Source organism: Gouania willdenowi, chromosome 20, assembly GCF_900634775.1.
Source record: "Gouania willdenowi chromosome 20, fGouWil2.1, whole genome shotgun sequence".
In the NCBI taxonomy this organism is placed as follows: domain Eukaryota; kingdom Metazoa; phylum Chordata; class Actinopteri; order Blenniiformes; family Gobiesocidae; genus Gouania; species Gouania willdenowi.
In genome coordinates, this window is record NC_041063.1 from 13,247,233 (window position 1) to 13,259,236 (window position 12,004).

The following is a 12,004-nucleotide window of genomic DNA, read 5'->3' on the forward strand; positions in this document are numbered from 1 at the left end:
ACATTTACTGTAATGCATGCAGAGGTTTAATTAATCAGATATGAACCTAATCTTGCCATAGTTGGATGACATATCCTTTTTTAAGTTGGCGATGAAAGCGAGTTTGATGTCCACAATTGTGAAGGAGAGAAGAGTGACAAAACACTGCAATCTTGTTGATCACAGATATTACAGTGAATTATAGTATCACACATAGCAGATGTGCTGGCCTGCTCTCAAAGACACGTCAGTCCTTAAAAGAATAGAGTTATAGTTTCACACTAAACCGCCATCAAGAAGAGGTGGGAGGCTCAATCAAAGGCTTATTAATCTGATGCAACACTGGGTAAAGTGGAATTGATAGCAATATACTGTTTATCTTAGATCAAAAAAAATATTAATCTGCATAGATTATTAAAAAATATAACAAACTACATTTAAAATAAATAAGTTGATCTTTTGAAGACGTATATACACATTAAAAATGTCTATACACCTCAGAGTCCTCATAAGAAATTAGGTAAAAAATCTATTGTTATACCATTTATGAATTATTTTTAATTTAAATTGTTGCACTGTTTTTGTGCTGCCGACAAAATCAAAATGGGGTCCCTGTCATTCCTATGATTTTTGTCAAAAATATGCGACTAACTCTTGTTTCCCTGTGAATCATGTTCCTGATAAATTTACTGTATTTGTGTTTATTTATTTATGTTTGACTTTTATTCATTCCCCTAGTCATTTTCTTTTTAAATAAGAAGCACGTGCTAGTGGAAAAATAATTGAAAACTTCCTGAAACAAGAGGTTACTGGCTGTTGATTTTTCAGATGCTTCTATGCAGTCATTTGTACCAATAAAAGAGCCAATGGTGACAAATCTGAATACCCCGTCTGTATATTTTGCCTGTTACAAAGCACAAAGGCTGTGTGCAGTGTGCACCATCAGTCAGCAGTGTTGAAACAATGATTTATGCAACATTCAGGTCAAGGACCCTATTGTGAGCTCCTCAGCCTTGCTGAGTATGCAGGCTTTGAAATGCTGAACAAATGTTTGTTGTTCTGCGATGTGCTGTTCCAGTCTCGTCTGCTGCTAAAACAAAAGTTTGAATATGAGATATTCTGTGCTTTTGATGCTGATGTTTTGTGAAATTCAAGAACATTAATTCAAGACATTTAAATACTTTTTTTTGGTCTTCTTTTGTAGGCATTGGACCAGGACCGAACATCCCTGCAGAAGGTCAAGAAATCAGTGAAGGCCATCTACAATTCAGGTCAAGGTGAGGCATCTACATACTTTATTTTGCCTTATTGTGTTTTGGCTTGAATTGACTTTGAGTTTACTGCCACAAAAAGAAGAAAAAAAGTTTGTATATCTCCAGGAAAAAAGATGTTGGTATTTCCTTTGGCGTGGCTCAGACAGTGTTTTATGTTTCCAGTCCTTCCAGACGAACAGCTGAGTTTGTTTGGCTGGTTCCTATGTCACAAATCCTCAGTTATTTTCCATGAAATACTTTTGAATGCATCTTCTTTCTTGTAAATCAACAATGTGAGACAAAAAAAAAAGGTTTTTAAACATGATACTGTTTGCTCCAACATAGCTGAAAAGCATCGACAACAACTACATTTAGCATTTTGCTCAGCTAGTTGACATGCTTATCACATGTTGAATGTTGACATAATTTATGTATTAAACTCTCACCAAGTCTGTTAAATACAGGGGGTATACTTGAGTGAGAGAGAAAGTGGAAAATTAACAATGGAAAACGTAAAAAATATGGTGTTTTGTAATGTTTGTTTTTAGTTGAAAATGATGATCATAATAATGATGATGAAAATTATCTTGATTAGAACATGAACCCAAAATACAAGAGTCAGTCTTGGTCCAACACAAGGTGGGAGATGACCAGAAATTATAAAACTATAGAAATAAATTAATTCAGGAGGCACTATACTGTTTCATTCCACTTAGTTACAATGAGATCCTTTCAAATGTGTCTTATAATTCTTTTGTTCCATCATTATTCTCTATAGTTGTTTTTTTCATGTAATTCTGAGCAAAATGTTGGAATCGGACAAAGGGGGTACTTGGATTCCGAAATAACAGAAAAATTTGAGAACCACTGGGTTAGGGGATAGGGATAGGGTTTGGCAGGGTTAAGGTTAGGGTAATGAAGGGTTAGGGTTAGGGTAACAAACAACACTTAATGAAAGCCTTCATGCTAATGACAGATGTCATGTCATCATAATCATCAGTCTTGTGTATAAAACTTTTAATTTCTGCTTAGAATGCGATAAAAAAATCTGTTTTTCTTCTATTTTTTGAAATCTATGTCCGATAACACTTCTGCGTTGAAGAAATGTGTAAGAAGTGTTGACGGCAGGCTGGTGGGCTTCTGTTTGATTGTTGAGTATGTCAGTAGTTCACAATGGCTGCAGCAGGTATTAACTCAACGGGGTTTCGGTCTCACCTGACCTCCTCCAATCTCCACTCTCCATTTGGCAACAGTCTTAAAACCTCCCTCCCTCCACCTTTGCTTCATCACCCACGTAACGACAGGGACAGATGGTCGATTCCCTTTGAGTGATGGCCCCTGCTGAGTTTTCATGGACGTGGTGAAACTCATGCCTCATTTAACTGACAGCAACTGTATATAAAGATGACTTACTGTTGATAATATTTACAACAAAAGCCGTTGTAGTGGAGTGCTGAACAGAAACAACAGCTCATGAGTGCTAAGGTTTGTTGCTGTCCTTGTGAAGGGCTTGATTTGCATGTCCGTCACATCTGTGTTATTGTGATGTTTAAAGAGAAAGATGCATGCAGCATGCTCCAGATGTATTAGAGAAAGGGATTATTTGTCCCTAACGGTTTCTTGTATACATACAAATATTTATAACTCAATCAATGTGTTTTCATTGGGGTTAAATGGACCAACTTTTGATCTTGTCTCTTTCCCATCTCCCATCCAGACCATGTTCAGAATGAGGAAAACTATGCGCAGGCTTTGGACAAATTTGGCAGCAATTTTATCAGCCGAGACAACCCTGACCTGGGAACGGCTTTCGTCAAGTTCTCCTCTCTCACCAAGGAGCTCTCTGCCCTGCTGAAGAACCTGGTGAGTCTGTTGTGTCAGCACTCACAGCACCATTAACACAGATAGCCACAGAGTGCCCGGTGTGCCTCAGGCTCCACTCCACACTGTATGGGTGGTCTGATTAACGGACGCGAAGTGGAGAAACATTCTTACAGCTGTCTTCACCAGTCTGAATGGCTTAGGATCTGAGTTTAGGGTTAAGATAAGGGTTAAATTTAGCCACCCTTTTCCCACTTTGGCATCAGTGCTCGAAATGGCCTGGTCATGGCGAAATAAGTTGTGTTGTCACACTCATGTCTGTAATCACAGCTGAGGAGCAAAAGGAAAAGAGAGCACCACTTCTCATTAATTACAAAGCATTAGAGCTATTAGAGCCGGCTAGTTTGCACAAAACACATTAGCACGCTGTCATGGACTGATTTCTGACAGTAATGTATCTCTGATTCAATTGACAGATGGTAAAATACAGAAAAGGAAGCTGATGTATGATTGTGACTTAAACAGTTCTAATTAGGGCTGGGTGATATGGGCCAAAACTCATATCTCAATATTTTTTCTCAAAATGGCGACATACGATATAAATCTCGATAATTTAAATTTAAATGAAGTCTGACCAGAAAGACAATCCAGGGTTTTCTCCTTTAAGAGACAGCATGTGTGAGTGAATTCTTTAGTGTGGATGTTTAGGGGAAGGTCTGGGTTAGGATGCACTCAGAACTCATTCTAAATGTGCTTTTAATGCTGTCGTGAAAAGTAGTAAAAGCAGCGACTTGTAAAACAAGTAATTTAATACAAAATAAGCTGTAAAAAATTTATATAAATTGATATAGGCGATATTGTAATTTTCTATATCGTCAAAATAGAAAATTTGATGTATCTTGACCCTTGATATATCACCTAGCCCTAGTTCTAATTAATGACCCCTGTGAGTAACAGGATTATAATAAAAACATGTATGCATCAGCACTTAAAAAGGTCACCAATTGTACTGATGCTTGGGCATTTAAACTGGGTATCGTCAGGTACAATTATAATTGTAATTGCTTAATGATAATTCATCACAATTATTACGTAATTATAGTCGTAATTGTAAAAAGGAAAAAATATATTGCTGTTGTAATCGTAATTGAGTTCAGATAATTGACTTTGTAATTGTAATTGGCATGGAAATTATATAAAAAATTGTCAATTACAATTACACAAGCATGTGGAACCATGTTACAGTTCTACGACGTACACATACGTAGTTAACAATCATTAAAATATGTTTCAGATCAACTTTTCCCATTGAAAGTTCTCTTGAGGATCATTTTACCATTTTAAATTTTTTTTAAAAATCTAGTGGTAAACTGACACAAAAATGGCTCAGATGCCCACACCAAAAATATTAAAACCTATATTTTCATGGCAAAAGAAGCCTTACAACAAAAACAAGAGATGAAAAACTAATTAGATGATGGATAATATTTTTTGCGTATTTTACAGCTAATTTATAACATGGGTCAAAACCGACCTATTATCATAAGAGATGCTAACAGAAAGCTAATTAAACGGAAGGTCACATTTTATGAGGTTTTTTATTAAAGGCTCAGTACGGTAATCGGGATTAATTGTAATTAAACCTTAGTAAGCGAGAACGTAATTGTAATTGACGTTCAGGGAGAAAATTATAATTTAAATTTTAATTGTAATTGGAAAAAATGACGGTCACATAATTGTAGTTGAGTTGTAATTGAACATGGATGAATAAAGATGTAATTGTAATTGAAAAATGTAATTGTTCCCAACCCTGGATGTAGCAGAACTAATAGTTTATTTAGGTTTCTAATACTGCAGCTGCTCCATGCGCCTCAAAGCTGTGAAGTTTAGTCATTTGTCTTCCGTCGGGCTCTTATCAGCCGGCGTGGATTTCCTCTGACGTCTCCGTTGTGTCTGAGTGATGTGTCCTGTTAGTTTCCTCTGTGAGTGATCGTCGTCTGCAGGAGACCATGGTCTTGCTCCCTTTTCCCTTTTACCTCCATTTCTATATCTACTGGTCTCTTCCTGTGGCCCACTGTGAGCCCACTCCATAAATAAACTACAGTTGCTGGGACAACTGTGTGTATTGGTATAAGTTTGTGCCAATGTAAGAAAACTTCCTAAAGATCTGAGTTTTTAGAGCTCCCTGCACGAAAGAAGTTCCACCACCCATTTTGAGGGGTTTACGCTAGTGAGCAATGTTTAGACATCGATAACAGCCCCCTGAGGGCAGCTGGTATGTGTGCGTACTACACATGAGTATTGATGAGTAACACACTCCCTAGTTGTCCTACACTTGTTTTTGTCCTGAATGCAAGGACTTTACACACAGATGTTTCTGAGTTAAACGAGGAGACAGAGGAGTGGAGATGAACAGTGAGCGCGTGCAGGCAGCCTGCCAGTGAAAGATTGATCCTGACGTTGGCCACTTGCAAGACATGCACTTAAGAGAAGCACATTAGCCCCCATTAAGCGTTGTTTACTTCCCTGACCACTGCTGTGCACTATGCAGACTGGGCTAAAGACAACAGGGACTTAAATGCTTAGTGCTATTGTAAATGACCTTGCTGATCCTAATGGTTAGAGCTGCTGAGCATAGCTATGGAAACCTGAGCTACTGAGAAAGCCAAGCTTTGGCTTTATAGATTGACTTGTACTTTATGCAGTGTTTCAGCACAGTTTTTCACAAATCAGCTTTGTTATTACACCTAACAATGTACCAGACGTTGTTCTCTTTACACTGATGCAATTTTTAGATATTTATTATAACCCTTATCTCCATGTGTTAGAGGTGCCATATTGTAAGAAATGTGCATGAGGATAGGCTCAGTGCTCTGTGATCATAAGCAGAATAAGCAGGTTTTGCAGATCAATGGATATTTGGAATGGTGGAGTTTATATTTATAATAAGGCAGAAGGCATTATTTGATTTTACATCACATAATGAAATCCTCAGGATAATCCAGATTTTGCTTACCTCATACATTTGGTTTTTAGAAGTGGCAGACAGTTTTTTTGTGTATATCTGCGCTTTATTCCTACATTTATATATTTCCTTTTTTTGTTTTTCAAGGGGGAGTTTTAGTATTTCAGTATTCCAGTTTCCTTCAACCCAGGGTCACCTGAAATGTCTAGTAATATGTAAAAAAAAAAAAAACACAAACTTAGGTAAAAAAAAAAAAAACTGATTATACAGTATATGTATATATATTTCAATTATGTTTTTTTCTATATACATATCACACACAATAAATATCAAATAACTATATTCAGTATACTTAAACTTTCTTGAGGTGGCCACTTGTCACTTTGTGCACTAATCATGGTTACTCTGTGTTTGTAACACACTTTAATAAACATGATCAAAAACTAATTCTGGAAAGAAAGAAAAAATTCTCTGTCGCTATAAATTTGTGATATCAAAATGGGGTCACGACCCAAAAAAGGTTATGAACCTCTGCTTTTAACCTGAAGAATAACATTCGATCCTGGGTGGTAAAAAGTTATATTTATGGTTCACTAGTGTCATCCAGTGCAACAATTTGGCTCCCTGTCTTGTGTTTATTAAGTTTTTGGCAGCGGTCGTGCTCTGTGACTCCGAGGATGGATTTTTGAAAAGCTTTGGCTCCAAAGACAAATTTGTTTGTAACATCAGTTAATTGTTGTTTGGCAGCTCTCTAACAAACCCATTAAAATCTCACCTCCTCTCTGTGTCCAAGCAATGATATGATGTCCATGTTTTTTAGCCCCCTTATGTCCCTTTTGTTTCCTCTTTCAGCTCCAGAGCCTCAGCCACAATGTGATCTTCACTCTCGACTCTCTGTTGAAGGGTGATCTGAAAGGCGTGAAAGGGGTAAGACTGTCTGTGAAGCTTTTCTCCTCCTCTTTTTTTCTATCCTCCACTCGCTGCACTAGTTGCCCCATCAGCACATCCCTTTATCCATCTCTCCTCTACTGTGCCTGTGATTAAGAAAAAAGAAGTAAACATCGCCTTTATATTTGAACTTAGAAGCGAGGGTAGAGTAACATCAAGGTACAAGGAGAGGCGTGTTCGCTCGCCTGTGAATAGAGAGCTGAGGGAGGCATTTTCTAAATCTCGTGTTGTGATCCAACACCACACGGATCTGTCCCCAGCATGACCTCTGTGTAGTTTGCTGATTGTTGGAATTGTGTGATTCTGCAGGACATAAAGAAGCCTTTTGACAAAGCCTGGAAAGACTACGAGGCTAAGTTGTAAGTAGAAAATTAAGATTACTTTGTTATTCACTTGTTAATAAATATTCCTGACAACATGATCCAATGTATGATACACTACAGTGCAGTTTGGACCCTTTATGGCTGCAATGTACAAAAAAGGTCTGGTTTTTTTGCGTCTTTTTTTTTTTTTATTTACCATTTATAACTTACAAACAACTTACAAATGTAACAAAAAGAAAAACAAAACAAACAAAAACCCCAATAATTTTACAAAGGTTTAGCATTTTCAACTGCATTTCCTGGTTACCCGCAGTCATGAAATTCCTGGAAGACTTATGGAATTTGTAAAAACCAATTTTCCAGTCTTGAAAAGTCATAGAATAATTTAACTGTTTAGGGAAAATTTTGGAAATATATCGGTACCCTATTTTTTATGTTTAAAATGCAACCTTTGCTATTATTATGGGACGTTAAGCAAGTCCCTTAACCCTAACACATTGTGTTGTACGTTGCTTTTAATGAATGTGTCTGAAAATTGAAATTTTAATCTTTTAATCAAACATGGTAGCACTTAGCTAGTTGTTGTTTAATGTTACATTCAATAGCTGATGCATCGTTATTTAAAAAATATTGCACCATTGTACGATGCTATATAATAGATAAGTGATGGACACAACTTGCATTCCCTGCGCCACATTTCTGTTACTAACTGTGGCACACTTACAGACCTCTGTTATACTAGTACACTGGAAAGGCCCGCTCATTTTTGATCATCATCTTTGTCGTTCAGAACTAAGTCAAATATTTTAGAAAAATGTTGTAAAAGTTTTGAAAAATCATAGTGGACAAAAGCGTGGGAACAATGTTCTTAGTCATTCTCAAGTGATCCAGTTAATTGTTGGCATTGGTTCTTTGTAAACAGTCCACTTCTGACAGTTGTTTTCATGGGTATTTCCTTTTTTAAGATTTAGTTGGTAAGTCAACTTTTCATCATATAGATGTCCTGGATGATCTCAAACCAGTGCTGTTTCTTTAGGGATTCAACATTGTACCAGTTTGTGATTATTGCTTTTTTGCTTTGCTATCAGTAAAATTTTAATCAGTTTTTTATTTGCACAGCGTCTTCAATGTTTCCAAGGTACATTACAATACAGTTATTTGGAATTAGCATAGCCCATTATGTCATTTATGATTGTGTTTTTCTCTGTTTCACACAGTACAAAGATCGAGAAGGAGAAACGAGAGCATGCTAAGCAGCATGGGATGATCCGCACGGAGATCACCGGAGCTGAGATCGCTGAGGAGATGGAGAAGGAACGGCGTCTGTTTCAGCTGCAGATGTGTGAGGTAAATCTTTAAAACCATCACCATCACACACTGTGTATCAGAAGAAGTAAAGGTAAAGTCCTGCTGGAGAAATGCTATATGCGAAAAAAGAAACTTTTGAAGATTTTGTGAAACACTTCTTTTTGGCATGGATACATTTGGAGCAAATTTGTAACAACTCAATAAATATAGTGATATGCAGAAAAAGCTTTGGAAACAGACTTTAATACTGAATATCTCCACATGAAAAGCACCCAGGCCTTCACAAAATGGAAAAATGCTGGTATTGCCTCAGGTTTGAATGGGTTGAACTGATTTGTTCTGGCTTGCACTGTGATCAGAGGAGCAAAGAAAGCCTCCTTGGAAGTTGAAAGGTCACCCAACACCACCACATTATGCCTCGTATAGCTGCAGGGCATGTTGTAATTTGTGCACAATACATCAAACTAAAGACGTGTGTTCTTACAGAGGAAACAAGCCTTTTCTTTACAAAAGGCAAAGGAACTCTTTTACAAAAATAGCATTCGCGTAGAGAAAGCATCAACAAAAGACATTTTTAATTCCGGTTTATGAGCAGTAGCAGAAGTGTCACATGCCATTTAGCTAAAAATACTCTTTGGGGGCTGATACATTGGTCATGTGAACTGTGAAAGTGTTATCAAGAATTAACAAAAGGATTTTCAGTTAGTATTAAAAGGATTAAAAGTTAGTTTTTGAGTATTTCCCTATGAAGTCCTTTGTTAGGTGAGGATGACCTTTTCAGCAACATTCTCAGGAGATTAGATTAGTTTAGATTAGATTTAGAAAATGTCTGTTGTCTTATATTCTCACATTTTACTCTTATTATATTCACATATTCACTCTAATCACAACTATTTCATTTATATTGAATAATTCTTGGTTTTATTTAATCTGGGGTGACTACTTCCTGTTTATGGGTGTAACTTCCTGCAGGATCATTACATGAAATACAACCAAGGACTCCAATCATGTGGCTCCATGTGCTACATACGCAGACCATCATCTTCCTTTTTTACCCTTTCACAACAAGAGCTCTGGATATCAGCAAGGCAATTGTTATTAACAGATCAATTCCAGTTAACGTGTATTGCATTATTAAACAACTTTGATTTGTTTGCCAAAATACCCCATTCATAATCAATACCATTGAACTAATAAAAAGGGATTTATGTCATTATAGGGACTGCTAGCATAAGACGTTGTATCCTAGAGCATTTTAAGATGTTTCTCTGATAATGTGAATGTATTTGAATTAATAATATTTTGTCTGTTTGATTTTTGTGCACATTAGTAAATCAATTTGACTGTCAAGTGTAATGAATTTGTGCGTGCCCATGGTTTTCCGAACCAACTGTTAAAACTCTCTCAGCTTTGTGTGAAAAAGCACTTTAGTAGTGGGTGACGATGCCCACGCATCTCTCTCCGTTCTTGGTAGGATGCCTTTACTTAAGTTACATAATGGACCAGTGGTGCTTGCTTCCATTGGACTGCTGTTGCTCGTGTAAATTATTCACCAGTCTTTTTGTGAACTGCCAAGCTGTTCTCCCCCCCCCCCCTCATCTCATCGTGACTCCAAAGTATTCTCCTGCCCACATTTTCCACCTGTATTCAAACTTCTCACTCTGTTACAGAGCTCGCGCTGTGTGGGCCGGTCAGATTCAGTTACCAGTAATGCTTTCCAGTAACTCAGTTTAATTTGTCGTTGCCATGATCAGGCTGCAATTGGCAGACACTTTGCTGATGACTCACAGCAGGGCTGAAAAGCAAATCAATTTGGGGTTGTTGTTCATGTAAAAAATCTGCTGACATCTAGTAAAACGCTGTTTAATATTGTGTTAGCTATTCTACTTAGAGGCATTATGAAACACAAACAGTTTTTCGGCTTGGTTGTGTTTTATGTCTTTGACACCATACATTTCTTTTGACATCTTTAATTTAACCAAATTGTTTGTTATTACTCTTGCGTGCTAAGTTTGGGCATCCCATCTTCTTAATACAGCTGTAGCAAAATGTTTGGCATCATCGTATATAATCAATCAACCAAATGACAATGTTTCACGAGGTACCTACTGCCACCTACTGACAGAGAAATCTACTTACATGTATTAGGTGTAATGATTAATCGATTGGGGAAGCAACGATCGAATCAAAAACGATGGAAATGTAAACCTTCGATCAACATCGACATCGTAAGAATGTGCCTTTTTCTTAAAAATAATGATTTTCATTTAAATGCCTGAAATAAGATCGTCAAAACATCAAAACGACTTGGTATTTTCTTCTAGCTTTAACTAATGGTGGAATGATAGTGAACTTCTATTTTCTGCTACTAACCGTGGCACACTCACAGACTTCTGTTACACTGGAAAGGTCCGCTCATTTTTGCACTCTAACGGTCTTAGCGGTTCAGAACTAAGTCATGGGAATTTGGTAAAATATTTTTTTAAAGTTTTGAAAAAATCATTGTGAAAAAAGTGTGGGAACCCAGTCCACTCCCTCAGCCCATCAGTCCTTCATTCTAGTGGACTTTTACTCAGGGTAACAACTTAAAGAACAGGTCATATGCAGGTAATAACTTTTAAGCAAAATGAGCTTGTAACGATGAACAGAGACTGAAAAAAGTGAACCTTTTAAAAAGATAAATAAATACATAAATCAAGACAATCCGCAGGAAACACATTGTGCAAGTTTCCATTTCTATATAGTGTATAAATATTTTATAGAAAAGGGCAAAAACACATCCGAATTTAGTTATTTACCTTGATGACTAATATACTTGAATAATAACCTATTTGATTGGAAAAAATGTACAGTGTACATAGGATTATACAAGCCGACTGTTATATAGTATATATAGTGTCATTCCACTGTTAAAAACCAAATGAAGGCTTTTATACAGCATGTACAGATTTCTGTATAGTTACCCTTTTTATTATTGTTGTATATTGTTGTATAACCTAAATGGATGCTATATACTATGATATGATATAGGAAAGTATATACAGTTTTCATAGCAATATAGATTATCTATCCACTGAAAATTCCTCAAGTTAAAGATATAAGAAGCTAGCTGACTTTTGTGTGACATAATGTACAACACAGTCTTTATCCTTGATATTTTATCTTCTTGAGATTCTGTCATCTTTTTTAGACCCAGGAAAGACATTTATTTACATTTTGACGCCTTTAGACTTAATTAATTATGTTTTTTAAATGAAAAGAAAAGTAGAAATGTTGGGAGTTAGAGGCTGCAAATATCTCTGCTGCTGCTGTGTGTGAGTTAGTAGTACAATCTATTCATCCCATTTAACCTCGTTTCTTTCTGTTGCGTGCAAACTCTTGCACTCCCTTTCTCTCTCTCTCTCTCT

The 12,004-nt window shown here is 36.6% G+C and overlaps 1 protein-coding gene across 6 annotated transcripts in view; it reads left to right on the plus strand.

Moving 5' to 3' along the window:
- asap1b (ArfGAP with SH3 domain, ankyrin repeat and PH domain 1b) overlaps positions 1-12,004 on the plus strand; it is a 67,264-nt gene that overhangs the window by 23,802 nt on the left and 31,458 nt on the right. For all 6 annotated transcript variants that reach the window (XM_028433943.1, XM_028433946.1, XM_028433945.1 and 3 more), the window contains exons 2-6: positions 1,184-1,256; positions 2,950-3,095; positions 6,871-6,945; positions 7,276-7,325; positions 8,507-8,636. In XM_028433943.1, the coding sequence (XP_028289744.1) occupies positions 1,184-1,256; positions 2,950-3,095; positions 6,871-6,945; positions 7,276-7,325; positions 8,507-8,636 (474 nt within the window). The remainder of the gene's footprint in view (positions 1-1,183; positions 1,257-2,949; positions 3,096-6,870; positions 6,946-7,275; positions 7,326-8,506; positions 8,637-12,004) is intronic.